This window comes from Anser brachyrhynchus (assembly GCF_964034855.1).
Source record: "Anser brachyrhynchus genome assembly, chromosome: 2".
Lineage (NCBI taxonomy): Eukaryota > Metazoa > Chordata > Aves > Anseriformes > Anatidae > Anser > Anser brachyrhynchus.
Window position 1 is genome coordinate 27,677,049 of NC_137695.1, and position 21,730 is coordinate 27,698,778.

Below are 21,730 nucleotides of genomic sequence, written 5' to 3' on the forward strand. Positions count from 1 at the left end.
TTCAGTCCTCATGCCAACAGCAAAGGATTTAAGAATATCAGTTCCCTAGTGAAGAAATAGCAAAGCAAATCTGTCACTTGATTGTATATCACAGTGACTGAGATGTATTTCAATGCCTTGAAGAATGATTATTCATTAGTGCAATCATCTGCTAGTGCTTGACTCTGATCTCAGGTATTTAACCCTCATTTAAATGGCATTATTTCTGGCCTATTGTTTCAGTGGAATCATAATCAAAACTTGGGGTTGAAGGAAAAGCAGGTCTGTCATCTCCATTCTACACAAATACACAAACCAGTATTATACAGGTTTTATATTTAGATTATAAGAGTTTGAGTTTGATAAAACTGCAAATGAGAACTTTCATCCAAAAAATGACTGCCCACAGTTATCACTTTCACAGACATATAACTGAGACTTACCTTGGGTCCTGGCTGTCCAACACCAGGGAGTCCTGGCGGACCATAGGGACCTATAGGACCTTGTTCTCCCTAGAGGAAAAAACACAGAAACAGATTAATAAAGCAATAGTCTCTTTTCGTAATCAAATTCTCCCAGAGTATCTATCCACCACAACCATTCAGGGCTATAGAAATATGTATTTAAAGTAAAAAACAACCAACCAACCAAACCAAAAACAAACAAACACACAAACAAACAAACAAACAAAAAAAAAAACACAAAAAACCCCACAACTGTTTAAAGCTAAATGTTTTGGTTAGTAGCAAGGCCAATATCCTGGCCATACAATTTTCTGGGATAAATAATAAAGTCATAAAGCCATTCAAAATGTGTTTCTTCCTCATATATCTTTGGTCTTGATTTTACTCAATAATTTGGTATGTGCTTCCTTCACTCCTTTTCTTGCCAGGAAGACAGGCATTTGGAAATCCAGCTGTATTTATGCTTTATACATAGGACTGAATAATTTTCCAGTAGCAATGGCTACATATCACAACTGTTGCTCCTATTGCTGTCTTTGACTGAAGCTCCTTTTGTTAGTTGAGTACATTTCTACAAAGCCAATGTAGGGTCAGGTGAAAATAAGCATCAGATCTCCCAAATTAACAGGCATTTGGAGGCATAAGCAGGAGTGAGGCAGATAAAACGCTTTGAAGATCTGAATTTCATTGCCTGGAGAACCTGTCACAGACTGATACTACAAATACTAGTTCTGACACATTGGAGGATACATTCTGAAACCATTGACTCAGAAAATAGTTAAGATCTAATTTAACCTGAGTAATTTTCTGATTAAAACGTTGTATACCTAATACAGTAATGATTTCCAATCAGTTACAAATTTAAGTGCTTGACAGTTCTCCAAATCAGAACAAATCCAGACAGCCATTCACAAATACATATTTAATCCATGCACTTCACATAATACAACCACTATGATGAATAGGGTCTGCACTTTGATCTATTTCGAAAGTTAGTACAACTGCTATGATATCCCCTACATGCATTTGCTCTAGGACCCTGATATAGAAAAGGTCTTTAAGCATGATCTCACTGGACCTACTTGTGTCTTTAAATACATACTATTTCTTCTATGTAGGAACACTAAAATCTAAATACTAACAATTTCTTCAAAGCTTGATGATTAGACGGAAACTGAAGTATTATAAGAACTGAAAACAGATGAAATCTGCAATATTGCTGGGACAAAATTCCAAAATACTTCAGCCTCCTCATCTTAACAACAGTATGCCTCAAGTGCATTTTCACTGACTTGATGTTTATATATTATATTCACTTACAATGAAGACCTGCAAATTCAAAGATTATTTAGAATTCCTTATAAATATGATAGTTTGGGAAAATAATTGTTCTAAATAATGGAGAAATTAAAGGGAAAATATCTTCAGGACCTGCCTTTTGCAGGAGTAAGTGCACTAGCTTTAAGTCATAAATGACAGATTGCAGAATAGCTTTGTGAGTTTAGCTATTCAACATGCACTAAGGGTTACTGTGAGGGACACGTTATCCATGGAAATCTCTAGGCAAACTCTAATGCTTGAGATCAGAGTCTTCACCTTCTTTGCAGCCCTCCTTTGGATGCTCTCTAATAGTTTTAGAGTGTGGCACCCAAACTGCACACGGTACTTACGGTGAGACCACACCAGTGCAGAGTAGGGAGGAAAATCCCTTCTCTCAACCTGCTAACAATGCCATGCCTGATGCTCCACAGGATACAGTTGGCCTGTTTTGTTCATAGCTGTTTTTTTTATCTCCTGTGTCTGTTTTGAAACTGACCAAAAAAAAAAAAAAAAAGATTCCTCAAATGGCCCATCATCTAGACTTCCAGTTCTTCCATGGAATTAATTTGGCATTGAACATGCTGTCCTCTAAATTCAGCTGATCAAAAACAATTTTTATTAACTGTTTCCCATCAGCAGGAAATTTAGGGAAGGCCAAGAATAATACAACTAAAGCTAGCATTTGCATCCTCTTTAATTCTCTTTTCAAGCTCTCTGTTTTAACATCGTCGTACTTTAGCTGAATTTCAGGGCTTTCTGGGATGATTCTGTTTAGACAAGAAGTAGGGAAAATATGTAAGGAAATGTTTATTTCTTTAGAAAATGATATACACTAAGAGCAACATTTTCAGGAGGGTTTTCATGACTTAGAAACGTCCATTTCTTTTCCAACCATAGCAATTTTGACTACTGAATTTCATTAATGCTGACAGATCACAATCAGCTAAGTATTGATGGAAGTTCAGCTTCTGCATCAGCATGTAGAAGTGCATTGGCCGAACGGTACCAGCAAAGTCCAGTGCCCGCTGGTGTGCTCTGCTTCCCAGGCAAAGGCATCCCTATGGGAGCTACACAGGTAAAACTGTTGTATTAAGGTTTCAGTAGAAAGTTTTGCAAACAAATTTCCATGCATAGAGACACTCTCCAGGACAGAGACACTTCTGCTGTGTTTACCTGCAGCTGTGCTTCTTGCAAAGGTGATCAAGATATACAAAACATGGCTTTTGGAAGAATGTTAAGCAAAGCACAACAGCCTAGTGCCCAAGAAAATCTGCTTTTCAGCTCGTAGCCTCCCATAACTCACTACCAGCTCTTATTTCAGTAGCTCTCTAATTCACTAGTGGAGCTAACAGATACTGCCTCTTGTGGTTTCAGGGTCTGGTTATAATAAAGTTAGGGATGGACTTCTCCACCTCAAGGCAGAGGTGCCTCAGACAGAAAGAATGAGACACAGACCACTGTAAATGCTGGCACTTTTAGAGTGGCAGATTGGAAAACTGAGACAACATAAATAGTTGATAATTGCTACCTTCCAACTTCCTGAGTCTGATCAAAAGCCTACTGAAATCAATTCATTTTGATTCAAAAGGCTTTGGTCAACTTGGTTTCTTTGTAGGAATAGGGAAGTCCATAAGGTGACAAAGCAGTTGCTTTGGCTTTTCTCTCTCCTCCTTTATCCATTGCCACTAAGAATCTCTCCCAGTACTCTTTTTAGTATTTTGCAAGATTTACTTAAAACATGCTAGTGTGGTTACCATTCCTCCTACTAAACTCACATGCTGATAAGATGATCTGGCTTTGACAGCTGCTGGAGGTGGATCCCCACTCTGGCTTCCAGCCTGAGCAGCCATAGGCTCCAAGAGGAAACACACACACATAAGAGGTGCCCTCTCCCACTGCTACTGCAAGAAATGATGCACACACATGCACACACAAGCCAGCTGTAGCTGCTGCTGGACTCACTGTTTGTTTTCCCTACAGGCAGAGCTGTAGATTCATGTTTTGACGAGGTGCTTCCCTCCTGTGCCCTCTCATTCATTCACACAGGTATGGGGTGGCAGCCATGGCCAGGCAGTGAGCAAAGTGTTAGCTTTTCAAATTCTCAGTCGTCATCTCTACCATGGAAAAGGCAGCCTGGGGTGTGTGTTGTGCCAGGATGAATTAGCATGCCACACAGAAAAATTGCAAAAGATATGTTTAAACTTGAAATATATTACGTAAATATACCAGATTCCAAAACAACAACAACAACAAAAGGAAAAAGAAAACCAAAAGCCAAAACCAAGACAGCAGCACGCTAGCCTACTAGGCATAAGTAGGCTACTTTCGATACAGCGAAAGCCACTAAGCACACTAGCTACATTTGTCAAAACTAAACCTAAGAAATCGTGTAGGAACTTGTTCCATTCTGAAAAACAATGTTTGGTAAATAACATCCTCCTAACTCAGCTGAAATAATAAACCATACCCCTTTGTTGTATTTGGAAAGTGTCTTCCAATTTTTTTTTGGCCTGTTGTCCAAACAGACATCGTGTTTCATATCTATTTCTGACAGCTTCTGACAGAACTTTCCAAGGACAATAACTCTGAGGAATGCTTCCTATTACAATTTATTTCTTCCTGCCCAAGTTTACCCACATGCTAGGGCTATGCTAATGCATGCACTGTCTTGATGGCAGTCCCAGAGAAGTTAACATTTTTCCAAAAGCTCTTCTTTAACCACGATGAAAACATTATCTAGTTTTTTTTTTTCTCTCCAATAACTGATGTCCTTTAACCAGCTTCGGAGCAGCTTTTTAGTTTGTTTGTTTTTCAGTAGGTACTGGTGCAGACACTGTAAGTAGGCATTATAATAAAAAGAATGTAGAATAGCATGAAAATTTTGGTTTTGTTAAATGTTTTACTCCCTGATAGGGGAGGATGTCTGAAGATTAATGAGGGGAAAAAAAAAAAAAAAAAGAGCCTTTTTCCAGACAAGGTGCAAAATTGGAAACTTAAACTATTTCTACCTGTTTTAAAGACTATATATCAATCATATGTTCATATGGCTATTAGCAAGCCTCTCTTTTATCTTCTACATAGTGCTACAAGAAATGTGAAATTTATTAAAACAACAGAGCACTGCCAATAATAACATTACCTACACTCAGAAGGAAAATTCTACTTTTCAAAATAGCTTCTTTGTAATCATTCTCTTTGTTTAACATTCCACTCAAATCCTTTTTTCTCTTTCTATTGGGATTTTCCTTCAAGTTGCATTTAATATCAGCTAGAGCAATAGGAAGGAAAATTTCACTTCATCTGAGATCAACATTTTTACATATTAAAATTGTACCATTTTAAGCTTGGAAAATACATAACAGTCTACCCCCCAGCAAACAGTTTGCTATGTTATGATGAATACCAGTTAGTGCCAGCATAAATGGCTTCTTTACTTTTAGGAAAGCACATACACACTGCAAGGCACAAAAAGTCTGTATGTCAGAGTCGATATTAATGACTAAGATATAACAAATAAGCTATAATGAAAAATACACTTTCAAATATGATGATCTTTTTGAACATTTGAAACAACAATGGAAGCAGATACAGATATTTAATATATATTACTGATATTTCATATTTCTAAGGTAGTTGTGCTACATTGAAACTATACTTCTTTATAGAGAAACTGGATTTTTCAGTCTCCTGGGAAACATATAACTTGCCAGATAAGTAAGGAAAGAATTTGTAAGTCATGAGAGAAGCAGGAACCCTTAGCAGTTCATTCTGGGACACATTTTCAGGGAAATCTGCAACAAGGGATTTTTCATAGAAGCATTATCCCAAGATGTTTTCATGGAAATAAGTGCTTTGAATACCCACATTCAAACTTAACTATCTCCTTAAAAGTCTGAATACACATCTGTTCTTACAACTTTAGCTGGTAATTCTTTGAGAGTTTTTGTTAAAAGCACTCACTTTAACAGTGGCTTTTAAAGAATGTGTTGTTCTCAATCTTTCCATGAATATATCAGGGTTTATAGAAATGTGTTATTTATTGCCAGTAGCTGGTCTAAGAGTTTAAGCAAACAAACCCAGTGTTATTTTTGAAATGATAACCATACAAATTCCCTGTTCATTACTTCCTTATGAGTGGCTACCTTAGCCACACAGGTCATGTCCACTTCCTGATTTTATGCCCCAACTTTATAACGTGTAACCAAATCATTCTGTTTGTAAATTGTCCACTGAACTTTTGAAAATTCAGTCCCTCACTAATAGATTTTCAAAATTGCCTTGAATACAAACTCTCTTACAGAACCTCACTTGTGCAATTTTACAGAATGTGCTTTTTTAGATATTAAAAAAATAAGCAAGTATCTAAATCAATTAATGAAAAGCTCAGTAATGGGCATATGCATGTTGCAAATTCATTTATCTACCTCCAAGAATACTAGGAAAATGTGGATCCGCACATTTTACATTTTCAACCCCAATGAGATACGTTAGCTTTGCAAAAATGTAAGCAGCAAAAACTTAGGACTGAGAAGTTTTCTTGATCAAAATAAATGGCATTACATTCACTCTTAGAATTCCTCTGTTTTCTAGAAAAATCATGGTGATTCTATTTCCTTTTAGAGAGGAAACTAAGATGCACAAATGTTTTCTGTGTTAGAATATTTACATTTTTTTCTATAACCCTTTGTTATTACTATTGAACGGCATAGGTGTCTTCTAATAAGAATATAAGAACATAACATAAGAGGTAACAAATAAATCCGATGCAAGTAAATGTCGTAGCCAGTTACAATGCTATTTTCCTGTATTAGCCAATGCAGATAAGAGATATATAGAACAGCAGCTCTTAAATCACACAAAGCAGGCTACTAGAAATGTTGGAAGTGAGATGGGATTCTCTTTGGATAATGCTTCTGGACATTGGTGCTTAGGGCAGAATATATTACATTTACAGAGCAAGTAAATGTTTTGTTTTCATCTATAGAGAATACTAACTTTACCTCCTGTGTCCCCTTACGAAAGCCTATGCCTTCCTGTAATAACTTCAATGTGATCTTTGAGAAGCTAGCCTAGCAAAAGCAAACACTACTGATTTAATCAACATACCATCTGTTAACAAGCCATCTAGCCGACTCCTGGCAATCCAGGCAGCAATATAGGATATTACTGGAGCAGAACCAAGCACAGCATGGCTTTTCTCTTTGCTGACTTTATATTTCTAGTACTTTTAATCCTTCTGTAAGTGAGATCCTGTCTTTTCTTTGTTTCTTTGTTTGTCTTTGGGAAACCGTTGTTTGCATCAGCCAGCAAAATCGTACTGTAGGCCAACCATGCTTTCATAGTGAGACAAAACACAATCAGTTCTTTACTCGTACAAGCTGCAGTTTGACAAGAGTCAAAAATGTCTTTATCACAGGTAAAAGTTACAAATCAAAGTTCTGCAATTTAATTAATTGGGTGTGGTAACTTCAAAAGAACTACAAAAGCTTTTTCTTTTTATTTTTCATTTTTTATTTTTCTTTATATGTTCTACAGCTGGATAGAGTATGTAGTACGCTTTGATGTAAGTTTTTGTTTCACGTTAGAATGCAGATAATATGTTGTGGTTGATGAAGCTGAAGTATGCCTTAAAGTGAATGACCTTCAGCAAAGTTGTAAGAAAATATAAAGCACAGCCGTGAATGGTATTCTTTCTTGGTATTTTAAGTTAGCGAGAGAGAGAGAAAAGATAATGTAGACTTTGGCATTAACAATATAATTGCTCTTTCGTAAATTTAACGTCTTCCTAGTGAAACATCACTGATAAACACCAGAAAGTCAGTACAAAAAAAAAAAAAAGAAAAAAACAACAACAAACAAACAAACAAAAAAACGGAACAGGGAACAGGCCCAAAATGACTGCTGTAGAAGACAAGAGATGCAGAGTGAAATTAGCCAGTTCCCAATTCCTAACTATTAATAAATTTTACTGTTCCTCTCTAATGTTTTTCTTTTAAAATGATCATCTTTTATACTGAGTTGTAAGTTTCCTGTTATCGTGTAAGTTCAACATTTGGTTAAATATAAATATATTTAGTCATGGAAATAAATAATAATATGGCATAAGGAAAAGATGAGTTAACCTGTATTCTTATTTATATAGAAGCAGGGTTTAAATTTGTCATTTTAAATGTCTCAGCATCTTTATGGAAAAAGTTTATATAGTAATAAAACTATTTAGATTTATTTGAGATGCTATAACTTTGCAGAAATGCAAATAGAGAAAGCTTTTTAAAATTTTACTTAATAGCAAAAGCTGGTTTTAGTTAATATCACTGAACTGTGTTCTATGCAGCATATAGGCTGTTCTACAAATTCATATATGACCTTGGAAAGAAGGCAAAAGTAAGGTGACAGAGTTTAGTTTTGTAATAAAGAGGTTATTTCAGATAAGGGCTAATTGCAAAGTGCATCAGAAAGACTTTCAGAGATTAAAGATGTGGTTCAGCTTCATATGAACACCCCTAAACTTTGGTGTCTACATGGAAGCAGGCTACAAGTGGAAAGCTGTTCAATGTAAGTTGTGGGACTTTGCAAACAATTCAACTGAGCACTGGCAATACAATAAGGCAGCGTCATATTGTGCAAACAGCAAGAATTATACACTGACAGATTAGGCAGCATTTTAAGAGAGAATAAGAGAATGCAGATGGATAACAAAGGAAATAAGTAATGAAAAGTTCCTTCTAGTAATTTCTTGGATGATGTTTCTGGACTCTATGCTACATTGCTTCAGACATATCAAATTTAAGCAAATAAATTAAAGTTGCAAAACCAGCAACCTTCTCCTGCCGGTGTCTGCCAGAGCCAGCAGCACAGACGACACCATCCCCAACTGTGTCCGCCACCCAGCACTGCAAAGCAGAAGGGTTATGGCACAGCATTATGGTCAGGGGTGGACTGAACTGGCCAGATATTTGAGTGAACTGTAGACTTCACAAATGAGACCCAAAACATCTGTAGGCTGAGCTTGATCTGGAGTTTATATTTTTAGGAACTGAATCTCTCCTTTCAAACCTCAACATGGCCCACCAACAATGAATATAAATGTTCAGCAGTGGTGTTCTGCATTATGTCATATTGATACTAATGCCATGAAACTGCCTTCAGCTCTGCTAAACCAGGGTGAAGTCACTAGCTCAGCTCAATAAGCAGAAAGTATTAGCATGGAAAGGCCACGGGTACAAGGAAGTGCACTAAGAATAGCCTTACTTATTTTATACGAGATGGTTATAAATAACTGCTACTTTTCAGATATATTGTATTATGTGTCATGAAAACTAATTTTAAAAGAGCAATTGACTAATCTTTCTGTAAAGACAAAAGATATTGGAAAGATCGCTATGTGTCTGAACCAAAAAAGGCCTTGACCTTTACCAGCTGAATGGGTGTTTATTAAGCTATGAAGAACTACTGATTATCTGTAGTGATCATTGAAAAATTTTTCACTCATCTCAAATAAGCTCCAAAATGCCAAAGGTTGGCTTTGGCACTAGGTAGGGTCAAGAGATAACCTCTAAACATACCTATGTTTCCTCTATATTCTTTAGCTTTAAGTATAATTACATAAGTGCAATTAAACTCATCTGAGAGTGTTTTTATTATCATAGATGTCTGAGCCTGAAAAACCTCGGCTAGAGATCTTAGTCAGCAAGTTGCTGAGTTGGAAGCTGAAAAACAAGGAAACTTTCATACTGAAAGTCTGCAGCAAAAATGAAGAGGCCATAAATATTGCACCCAGGTAGAAGAATTATAGAAAGCCAGCTACAGGTATTTTACAGATAGGTAAGTGTATAAAAAGACTGACAGAACAACAAATAACATATTACAAATATGGTTTAGTGTACAACAAAAGTATCTACAGCACTATCTTGGACTCATCAGTGTGAAATGACATAAAAAAATTACTGTCATTTGCCGCACTGAAATTAAAGAGAGGCATGACTTTTCCACCACATTCATGAATAGCTTCTTTCAGACCCTTTATCCTCTTTCTTTCCTCACTTCTGAAATATTCTGTAGCAATTTTCCTAATCAAGCATTTTGTGAAAAGATGAAGACCCAAGAAGTATGAAAAAGCACTTGTCAGGAAGAGGAAAATCATGGTGGATGCCAGTATTTCAACCTTTTTACCATAAATATTTCCCACATCTAAGTTTATTTCTGTGAATCTTCAAATTAACTTGTTGCCTAAGAAACAAAACATGAATGTATAAACGTTGCATCCTTGGCAAATTGTTCTATGTGAATTCAGTTGCCTTGTAAAACTTAGATATGGCATTCTACTATTCATGCAGTGGTAAAATGTCCTTGTCATTACACCCCATATTTTCAAACTGATACATAAAAGATCTTTCTGTACCGAACAATGATGTTAATAACTGTCCTGTGGGCAAGATAACTGTATTCACATAAAGCAGTTTGCCAAAGGTTTGAAAGTCAGAAGGCTGCCTAAATTAACCGGATACCTTACCCATTTTTTTTTGCCCGACAAGCTGTAGTCATTATCTCTACATGATCTATTTTCAATATAACTAAGGCATTAATCGTCACCAATTCTTACACCCTTATCAATTTTAAAGTTGTCCTGAGCTTTTACAGTATATAAGCAATATAAAAGATGACTTTAAAAACTCAATCTCAATATTTTATAACCTCCATCTAAAATCACTTACAGTGTTTAAGCACAAGGCGTTTTACTCAAAGATATTCTAGAGAAAACTTCCCAAGTGATGGCAGAAACAAAGACATATTCAGATGGTTTAAGTTCCAAATTCAGTTGCCGTGGCTCTAGGTCCCTAGTAGCACCCAACTGTGGCCCTACAAAATGCTCTCCCAAGCTCTGATGGCTGGGCTCAAGGACCCAGGTGGAGCTGTATGTCCCAATGAGACAAAGCCTACATACCACAATGACACTACTGTGCACCATGCAGGTGATCTACGTAATTTTTGTGCAAGGGACACCACTAAAAAAACCTACTGAGGAAAAAAGTGCAGTATAAAGATTCCATGTGGATTTTCTGCATCCTCTCTCCTTATTATAACACCTACACATACACAACTACATCTTACCTTGCTGCCTTGAATGCCCTTCAGGCCTGGCTCACCTGGAGGTCCACTGACACCCTACACAAAAGTCAAAGTAGAGAATGAGTTTTCTTTGAAGATGCACGTAATGTTTCTCTTGAATTTGGCCTGAACAGGATACAGTAAAATATAGCACAATGCTAAGCTCTGCTTCATATTCTGTAAAGTGTCCAGCATGCTGGAACTCTATTATTAATGTTCATTAACCAATGCTGGCAGAAAAGATACTCCATACGAATTGCATCATTTTTCTTACTCTTTTCCCAGTTTTTTAATTAATCATGTCAGATTTCAGTCTCTCCAACAAAATTCTGTCTCTCTGGCTGCCTTGTATTTCAGGAAGACCATGTTCAGGTTTCCAAGAAACATATAAGATGGATTTAACAAGTTAGGGTATGACTGGGCATGATTTTACACTAAGGGCAAGAGGAGAGCTCTACAGTTGGAAAGCCCAAATGCACCACTCACCTCTGAGAAGTTTTAAGTAGCAGGAGTCAAAAATTTTTCTTTGAAATTTATCTTTAAAAGACAAAATTTGCCAGACTCTGCCATCTTGGTGCCTCAGGCACCAAACATACTGCTCTCCACAGAATTGTCAGGTTGTATGTAGAACAAACTTACAGAAAATAATGTTTTTTCTTTCTATTTCTTACCTTTTAGTTCCCTTACCTGAGGTCCCCGAGGTCCCCTTGGGCCAAAAGGACCTTCCAATCCCTAAGAAAAAATAAGATTCAATTATCATATCAAAAACAAGTTGCAATTACCTGCTACAAAGTATTGAAAACTGCAGTGCACATGTAGTCACCCATCTTTCTCTCTCTGTTCAAGCATTTTCTAAGGAGTCTGTTTTCTCTCCACGATACTGCTGCTCTCCTTCTATATTCTGTATTGTTGGTTACATTCCATTTTCAATAATTGGCTAAAATACTTACAGAACAAACATTGTGTGGATGGCTACTTAACGTCTTAGCTATTTGGTTAACTGGTTGTTCTTTGCCACAGGTCTTGAAATTATATTTCTACCTGTATATTAGATACAGAATTCTTATTAAAAAATAAATAAAAATTATAGTGCTTATACCAGAGGAACTTCAGCTAATTTTGTCTCAGTAACCTAAACTATAGCAAGGTAGAATCACACTAATAGTTTGCAAAAATCATTTTAAAATGCCATATTTAATTACTCCATCAGCTGTTATTTCTCCATTTAAAGAGCTGTTACCAGCTACTGCTACTGCAGATAGCTCACAAATCTTTTTGCTGCACTATTTTTCTTCAGTCACCAGAATGCTTTTTCTATGGGATTTCTCTTCCAGTTGACTCAATACTCAGATATAACTTTTCTAATGAAAGAATAGTTCTCAGCAGATGGGGTACCTGTCTTTTCTTTCTTTTAATTACTGATATCTCTGAGTACAGAGGCATCAGCAGGCTGTTGCATTTTTCATAGCACATGGCACATTTTGAACCTCTAATAGCCCTAGCAAATTTATCAGTGACATCTATGCAACCAAACTCCCTCTACTATCTTCATGTACAGATTCAGAAGTTCTAACAATTCTGTACTCCCAGGCATTAGCTCCCAGGCTGAGTGCCAACTGTCATAGAGCGGACAACCCCATGCAGTTCTAGCTCATTTTACAAAAACCACACAAGCAATAGATGGCACGAAAAACAATATTTTGGTGTCATGATACTTTTGGTAGAATAAAAACATATGATTGGAGGCAGTTTTTATTTCAAAGCTGAACACAAACTTTCTGAATTTCAAGCTTTATCAGCTTTTAAAGAAACTGAGACTGATGGCATCAAAGCCTCTGCCAGAGTCAGTTTGATTAGTGGGATAGGAAAGCTGGTGGTGGGGGAATGGAACATCTTCAAATCAGACAGTGCTGCCAATTATGCTTTAATACCCATCTCTGCAGTTTAAAGATCCAGCTTAGGATATTGAAGCTATTCTTCATACATTTGGGCCCATCTGCTCTGTTTCTGATGATTTTGCCTGGCACAAATTTCTTTCATAAAAAGGAAAAAAAAAAAAAAAAAGAATCATTATGTTCTATCTTCTGCATTTTGTAATGTGAAGCTGGGAATTCTGGAAGTGACAATAATTCTCATTTGCTCGCTGAATTCTTGAAGTCCATAATCCATTTTAACATCTGATCCTCTACAGATGTCAAACTTTTTTTTTTTTTTTTAATCACTGTCCTCAACAGAAATGAAACAAGCAAATTTCCAGCAGCCCTGGCATATGGTTTCTACATCCAGATTTTTGGCTGATTAGATTATGTTCTTTGCCAGTTTCTGAACAGCTTCCTTTTATCTTAGTACGCATTTCACATAACCCCATGCTATTTCTCACATATTGCCTGGATAAAGAAGTTAAGAAATTATGGTATTTTTTATTCTTGTAAGAAGGCAACTCTTTCACATTCTCAATAGATGTTTCAGCCTTTTCTGACTCACTTGCTGACATTTTGTACCCCAGTATCTCACAACATACACAAGATCTTTCAATTTTTATTAGTACAATTTATTATTTTCTTTGCAACAAATACTGCTGCTTTAGATATTTCCTAAAGCCTATCTGAAATTCGTCATCAAATAGCAGGTGCCAGAAATAGTGAGCTTTTCAAGTTGGTCTTTGATAATGGCAATCATAACGTGGATGCTAAAACTGAATAAATGTTTTGACAGAACAATCAATTCTTAGCTAGTTGGTAGTACCTAACGCTAAACATAAATCAGTGATTTGTAGAACTTGCACAAGCCTCTTTACATGAACTCAACATACATGATTATCCCTATCAGGACTTCACTATCCTTCCATCTTTTCATTGTAAAATCCATGTAAAATCCACATTCACCTGAATGAATTTTGCACTTCAAGTTAAAAGAAGAGAAACAGATAAAAGTGTAAATACATATCTGCACAGAAGGTCTGACAGACTTCTCCTTAAAGTTGTTCAAGTTGTATAAGAATCTGTTTCCACTGTAATGTAACTACACACTTGAATTAAAATTTACATTTTAAGGAAAAAATCTGGTTAACTCTGTAACACCCTCACAGTCCTTTGTAAACAGAGCTTGGTGTTAGTTAGGACAGCTTTCGTTTTAAGTATATGACTACATTTCTTTTGCAAAATGGAAAAAAAAATATGGTAAACTGGAGGTTCAGTTTCTATGAACAGGATTTTTAGCGTGAATATACCTCTACTACCAGGGAATGTTCAATTTTTACAGTAATCTTTATGAGCTATGTTTATGAGTATGTCACATGATTTTCTAATATCTCCATCAGCATGCAATAGTTTAAATGAAAATTGTACTTACTCTTTCGCCTTTTATTCCTGGGGATCCACATTCCCCTCTTTCACCCTTAATAAGAAATTAATAGGTTAGCAACTAAACAAGACTTCTTGATTACATCAGTGGAATTAAAGACTGTGCAAGCAGTTCAGTAGCAAAAGAGGTTTAGTAGATTTTGAGGACCTGAGAGTTGCATCCTTAGATGCCACTGTGGAAGATATGGTGTGCTGTACTTAAGATGCATGCTTTTGCTCCCTGAAAATACCTACAAAATTTCCAACCTACATAGCAAAAGGGTAATGTATTAAAATCTAATACGCTTTTCTGTATTTTTCCACCTTGCTGTGCTGTCTCCAGAGAGCCTGTCTCTCTATATATTTTAATTTCATTACTGTGATGTTCAAGATTTTCCTGAGTAACAATTACGAGATTGTATGAATGGAATGAAGAAATAGAATTACTTGTCAAAATGGGATTATCTCCATTTCTCTAATGGCCATGATGGTTAAGACTGCTATGATAATTTTGGCTTTGGCATTAGACAAGTCACTGAACTATATAATTTTTTAGCTCCTTGGAGAGCCTATCTTGATATTTGGTTTGGCCAAGCATTAGCTCATTAGAGAGACAGTTAGCTTCCTTGTGGTAAGTTTTTTAAAAGCTCCCAAGTGACACATCTTTTTTATTTGTAATATACAATTTCACATTCTTTCTGTTTAATTTGTTCTTTGATCCTCATCTTTCTTATTCTTCTGAGCAGCTTTATTTCTGGTCTTTTGACATTTTTCATTTTATATTTAGATTGTATTTTTAACCTTTTACTTTTTATTTATTCATTTATGTATTTATTTTAATTCCAACAAGCCACTATGCAAATTTAGGTAAATTACGTAAATTATGACTTTACTTCCAGGAATTGCACTGGGAGCTCTCATGACAAAAAGACGAGACTAGCTCTTGTTTCCATTTTTTCACATACACTGTCAACAAGTGACAATCCATTCTTACACTACTTCCATTCTGTAAAAATCTTACCTTTTCACCCTTATAGCCAGGAGCTCCCTGTTTGAAAAAATGAAAAAAGGGGGGGGGGGGGGAATCATAAAAGAGAATGCACAGGCATAACACACTGTTAATTTACATAGGAAAAAACAGTAAAGAATTATGTTTAAGAAGTTTAACTATTCATGAAAATAAAATATCTCTCTGGAATACCTCATTTAACTTGTAATTATCTGAAAATTCAGAAATGTGTACTTTTTCCTCATAACACTGGACATAAATGTGCCAGATCAGCAGTCTTATTAGATATACACTACCATTTTAAAAGGATTTTTAAACTGAACTGATCTTTTTTATGGAGCAGTGTTAATCTTTCTACTGCGAATCAACAAGAATTCAAGCTTAGAAATATTAGATATCAGAAGCCAGAACTACCTAGATGCTGTTAGTGATGACATCTTCAGTTTCTTCAGGAAAATTATAATGCAAGTCAGTGCAAAATCACCTAGCACCAGAAGTTTCTTTTGTCTGTAGCATCGTAACTCTACAATTAAGCACATGGTTAGACTAAAGCAATTTTTAATGTGTTTTCCTCAGTATAGATGCTTCTCTAAACTAGAACTTAGTTTAGGTGTTCTAAATAATTCTGTAAAGTGGATGTGTGAAAAATTGAAAGAAAAAAAAAGTTTGTTTTCAATTCAGTGGAGTTAAACTGTTGTATCCTGTGATGTCACTGTGATAACTGTGATGTCACATACCTCTTCACCTTTTTCTCCATGATCTCCTTTTTGAGCATCACCCTATTGGAAGCAAAGGAATACAATTGAAATATATAGTGCTTTTTTATTTATTACTATCACACTAAAACCTAGAACACTGTTTAAGGATCAGAAAATGCTTTTCCTACTTAGGAACATCCCACTTCCTCCCACAGTCAAGAACACACCAGTTCCCAAACATTAACACAGTCAACTACTGTCAGTAGATGACAGAAATCTCAGTCACCAGAGCAAGCTGCTCCATACAAGGGATTTGTGTACCGTCAGAAAGCTCTGTGGAGCTTAATGAGCCTTCAGACAGATGCAGAGATCTCTGCTAATAGAGAAATACTTGAATGATAGGCAGTGTTAACTTGGTAGTAGTTTAGTTTCAAATTTTTCTTTCTGCCTCCTGAAGCAGCTAACTAAAAATCTCTCATAGCAAAAGTCAATCTTTTAAATCACATTTTACCGTACCTCTTCTTTGCTATTTTCACCTGTATGGTTTGTACAAAACTGGATAGAAATTTGCTTTGTTGCTTTTTGTTTAATTCTGTGTTTGTTTGTTTAAACTCTCTTTACCTTGTTTCCTTTTGGTCCAGGCTCACCTTTTTCCCCCCTGTTTCCAGCACTGCCCTGAAACAAAGCAGGAAAGTGTTATTATGATTGTATGGAAAGAATTCCCAGTTCCTCTAAGACTGCAGCTTTGGGGCAGGCCAAAATTATTCTTGAATAAGTTAAGGTATAAATCCACACTGACTGAGGTATGGCACATGTAGCGCTACTTTCACTTAGCTAAAAAATTATAAGGTAACTGTGATTTATTTATTTATTTATTTGTCAATGTTCAATAATTGATACATTTTCTACCTTCAACTTTAGCAAAACAGAACATTTCAAAGTCTAAACAGCAAGGTGTCACAGAAAACATGATACAGTTTCTCCTCCCTATTTTTACAGGTGTACCCATCACTATCTGTTCCCCTCTACTTCAGAAAAGCTGTGCATAGAATATCTTAGTGTCGATATTCAGCAGCTCTAAAATAAAAAATTACTAGACACCCTTAGATCTGTTTGGAGGATCATGAAGTTGTGGAATAGAAGGCTCAGTGTATACATATACATATATATAAACTAATTTATATGTACATATGTATATATATATGTATAAAAATTGTATATTAAATTAGGTTACATCTTATCACTTTGCATAAAATACCTAAAAATTTCTGGATCTTAAATTATCAACTGGAAGAAGGGGTTTTAGTTCCAGGTGGACATTATCCAGAGGCAAGAGACTGGATGATAGGCCCTGCTGTCATAACCTGCTACGGATGTTTGGTCAGTTGCTTGGGGTCCAGGGAGAAAGGTAAAACCATTTATATGTACCTTGGCTGTCTCTGGGGAAGCTATTAAAGATACAAAAGGGATCAGAGAGGTCATACGCTCTGAACTCTCACTTCTCTGTTCTTTACCAGAGTCAAGAAACAGGTATGTGCTAATGTGGTACAAGAGACAAGCGAGTGTCAGAGGCAGAGTTTTAGACTTTTCTTCACATATGCCATCACTCTCAATCTTTTGAACCTTTATACCTACACAAATAGAAACTGCTAGTAGAAACAACCCTTTGTCTAACAGACCTTTTCTTCCTTGTATCAAGTTTCAAAAATAACTTCTTGATTTGGATTCAAAATCATGCATAGAATGTTTACCCAGTAATATAAATGTGTTTCCAAGGCAGTATGTGATTATAGATAGATAGATATATCTATTTATTTATTTATTTTAGCTCTTAAAATGTCAGTGGCCTTTCAGGAGATTTCAGTGATATGCTATGATACATTACTTTTGCTTACCCTATATGCACAGCTAATGTCCTGCTTTTATAGACATAGTAACCCATTATAGTATTTTGAATCATTGATCTCAATGATTAAAACATAAATTTCAAAGGTTTTTCAAGTGAATGCATACTTACAGGATCACCTTTGTCTCCTTTTATTCCCTTTTCACACACACAGTTCTTCTGCATACACTAAAAGGTTGATAGAAACATTAAGTAGAACATTTCCAAATGTATTATTTCAAATTTTGTAAGCAAAAAATCTGCTTTTGCCTAGCGACATGGTACAGAACATAAAAATAAATAATATGCTAATAACGATCTCCTTTATAATCAACATTACACTTCTGTATAGCTCCACCAAAATCAGCTGTTTCAATCCCAAACTTTATTTATTACACAAACAAATAAATCAATTACTATTGTAACTACAAATATTTAAGGTTGCGTATACCTAGTTTATAATGGTGTGAAATCTTATGTAATTTCTGGACAATTTTGACATTGCTATTTTTTTCTAATGTGACAACTAATGAAATTTCATGTGTTATACCAGTCTTACTCCACTTCGTTAGGAAGGGTTCTTTATGCCTTTAGGCCTTACTACTGACATTACCCAATAACAAACAGAAGCTGTAGATTTATCAGGAACAGGGGGGAAGAAATGGATAAAAATGTGAACAAAAGCAACCATGGTAGGAAACTCTACTCAGGAAAGGAAGGGTGGTTAATCTTACAGCACTGATGCATCACAGGAGAAGCAGAGATCAAGAGAAAAAGATATGCTCTGGTATTAATAAGAGTAATCAAGAGTAATAAGAGTAAAACTCAAAAAAACTACCTGCTTCTGAAGTAAGGCTTCCTGGAAAGAAAGAAAATATATATATATATATTATTTCCATATAGATTTCATTTAGCAGTGTAGTAATTTAACCATTTTTCCTCTCTAGTTTACAGAATTTGCAAGGTGAATGGTAAAGAAGGTGAACACCTTCAAGCATCATCCCTTTCTTACATGGTTAATTACCAGTCTATGCAACCGGTCATACAAGAAAGGATTCTCTGGTATGAGGAGGGAGTTGCTCCATCTGACCCACAATGATCAGAAAGCAAATGGACAGCTAAATAGACAATATGAAGAATCAAAGCTAAGAATGGGAATATGAAAAGACTAATGAGCTATGGAAGCTCTTACAAGGATAATAAGTATGGGAAGGACTCAATGTTTTTATCAGTGTTATGCATGACATCAGTAAGCTTTTAAAGTCTTAACGTGCTCAGAGACACGCTCCATGTGCTGGGAAATACCCTACCCTTCAATGGTTATGACAGCAGCTGTGCTATTATTGTCCAAGCACACAACTCCTTGGAGAGCATCTGGAAGGAGGAAGCTCCCTCAGTCCTGACTATTAATGTGACAGAGACATACACCACAAAAACATTCCTCCCCAGAGCACCATTCCCTGAGATCTCTGGAAAGAGTTTTCATTCTCTAAATGTATAACTTCACAGGTATACACACTTCACAGGTATACACGTGTAACAACATGAAATATTTTAGAAATGCCTTTGCTGCCTATATCTGTGAGATCTCTAGCCATGTGCACAACCTAGTCATTTGTTTTCAAACATACCAGCTAGCAAGTTTCCATTTCTGATTTTAAATTTTCCAAATCAGTTTTACCACCCTCAAGAGAATAATAAAAAAATGACATAAATTCTGTATTGACTATTCCCTTAATTGAATTCCCTAGTGAATTTTCTAAAAATTATTTTCCTCCAAATTATCTTAATTTATTATGTGCAAAGTCTTCTCTTACTCGAAAGTACTTTCTAGCATTTTAAAAAACAAGGGGTTCCTAAGCCACCCTAACACTTTGCACATTAGTGCTTAAAAGCCAGAAAGATCATGTCCAGCTGATATCTATCTTACTGCAACACTTTTGTTTCTCCTAAACTAAGAAATTAATTAAGCAGTATTTCTTACATTTTCTTATGTGTGTCTTATGTTGTGATAGAAGGGCAGAGAGCTAGGTGCCCTTAAATAAATAGAGTGGTAGATTTAGAGTATTTTGGAAACCTGATCCCACTGAAGTCAATAACAAAAAATTCCTGTTGCTTCAGCAGACTTTCCTGAACTGCAGTGGTGAAGGCACCAGCTTTTGACATATTCCAGTGACTTCAGTAGACATACTTCAATACAATCTGTAAAGAGAAGTCTGCTCACATCTCTTCAGGATCAGGATCATACTGCTTTTGTTTGTTACCTCTTATATCTGCCATGAAATTTGAAAGTTGATCACTCTGAGTCCAGAATGAATAGTTCTATCACTACTCTGAGTAGTAGAGTTACAAGCCTTGACTATGGTCAAACTAAATTGTCAATCTTAAGTTGGTTCTCAAGCCAATACTTACTGACCTTCTCTGCTACCAACCATGGAGCCCATCTCATGCAGACATCCCACACAATGTTTAAAATCTTCCTGAAATCCCAAGCCTGAGGTCAGCTCCAGACCCCGTTTGACCTGCAAGTCTCTGCACTGAGTTCAGGACTTATCTATCAAAGTTAAATGAAATCTGCCATGGATAGATGGGGAACAAGATTACAATCAGCATTACTTACCAGCTCTGATGCTACATCATCTATCAAGTTATTATCATCCAGGCATAAGACTTGTTTAGAAGATGAATCACCAGATATCATACGCAATTTTTCTTCTCGAACGTTTTTCTTAGAAAGGCCAATGGTGAAAAAATATATTCCAAGACTCCTAGCTGCTGCAGCTATACCCTGGATATTAGGGCTGTTTGGATGATCCACACCATCAGTCATCAAAAAAGCCACTTTTGCACTTCCTTTACGACCTTCAGTTTTAAGCAGCTGAGTGGCATTGGAAATCGCATAATAGGAGTAGGTTCCATGGCCAATGAAGCCCAGAGCCTTGATTTTCTCTTTAAAATTCTGCACATTTTTCCATACTGTAAAGGGAAGATCAATGCTGACTGTGCTGCTGAACTGCATACCTGCTAGTCTGATATTGTACTTCTGAGATTTAACTGGTTTCATCTGGAAAATGTTGTCAGTTAAGTTTTGAATAAAATTCTTCTGTAAATTAAACAACTGATTTTTGGCACTTTCTGAACTGTCCAAGATAAAGACTATATCAATTAGACACATATCACCTGTAATGAAACAAGAAAGTTTTATGAGTGATGGGCACACCTGCATGACAGATTTCAGATAATTCTCTGCAAAAAACCCAGTCCTAAAGCCATTTCCCAAATAATTCCTGTCTTTCCAGTAAAAATTCCAAGAAGAAATTTCATTGTAAATGCCAAGAAAGTCTACTGAAGTCAAGTAATTTGATTTAATCTAATTTAATTCATACGAGTATAATTAAAGATGTCTATAGACTAAGACTTTCATAGCAGTATTATTAAAGGTCTATAGACAAAGACTTTCGGATTAGGGTCTTAATGGGGTTGTGTCAGCATTTTAATTGAATTTGTATAATTTTTCCACATGCAATTTCAAATAGGCTACTTATTACTTATCTTAAAAGAGGTATGAGGGTCAATGAAAATCATAGGTCCAAGTGGAGTGCCTGAACAAGTAAATGTGGGATACACCACTGTTTTGAAGCCCAATAATCAGAATAAATCATATTTTATAAATGCATGCATAAGTTTTCAGTTACTAGTTAATTATCCTGAAATATGAGGAGGCATGCAACATGGTCAGTCAGAAAATTTAAGAAAACTGTTTTACCCTCATAGTTTTGCACAAGAGAATTAGATTTTTTTCCTTTCTTTCTGTTTTGCCCATATACTATCTGGTATGTTGTCATAGCCAGAAGTAAAAAGCAAAAGAAAGAATGTTTGTTCCACATAGTGACTTTCATCCCAAATTAGATGACTTTTCCTTCCTG

The 21,730-nt window shown here is 35.9% G+C and overlaps 1 protein-coding gene across 2 annotated transcripts in view; it reads right to left on the reverse strand.

Moving 5' to 3' along the window:
* Positions 1-21,730, reverse strand: part of COL28A1 (collagen type XXVIII alpha 1 chain) — a 65,139-nt gene that overhangs the window by 42,211 nt on the left and 1,198 nt on the right. The window contains exons 2-12 of one of the 2 annotated variants that reach the window (XM_080579973.1): positions 21,571-21,727; positions 20,425-20,984; positions 18,643-18,663; positions 17,937-17,993; positions 16,541-16,594; positions 15,959-16,000; positions 15,234-15,260; positions 14,223-14,267; positions 11,559-11,603; positions 10,875-10,928; positions 423-491 (exon numbers count right to left, since the gene is read on the reverse strand). In XM_080579973.1, coding sequence (XP_080436099.1) covers positions 423-491; positions 10,875-10,928; positions 11,559-11,603; positions 14,223-14,267; positions 15,234-15,260; positions 15,959-16,000; positions 16,541-16,594; positions 17,937-17,993; positions 18,643-18,663; positions 20,425-20,984; positions 21,571-21,703 — 1,107 coding nt within the window. In that variant the 5' untranslated portion in view covers positions 21,704-21,727. The remainder of the gene's footprint in view (positions 1-422; positions 492-10,874; positions 10,929-11,558; positions 11,604-14,222; positions 14,268-15,233; positions 15,261-15,958; positions 16,001-16,540; positions 16,595-17,936; positions 17,994-18,642; positions 18,664-20,424; positions 20,985-21,570; positions 21,728-21,730) is intronic. The other variant, XM_080579974.1, reaches the window with a different exon arrangement.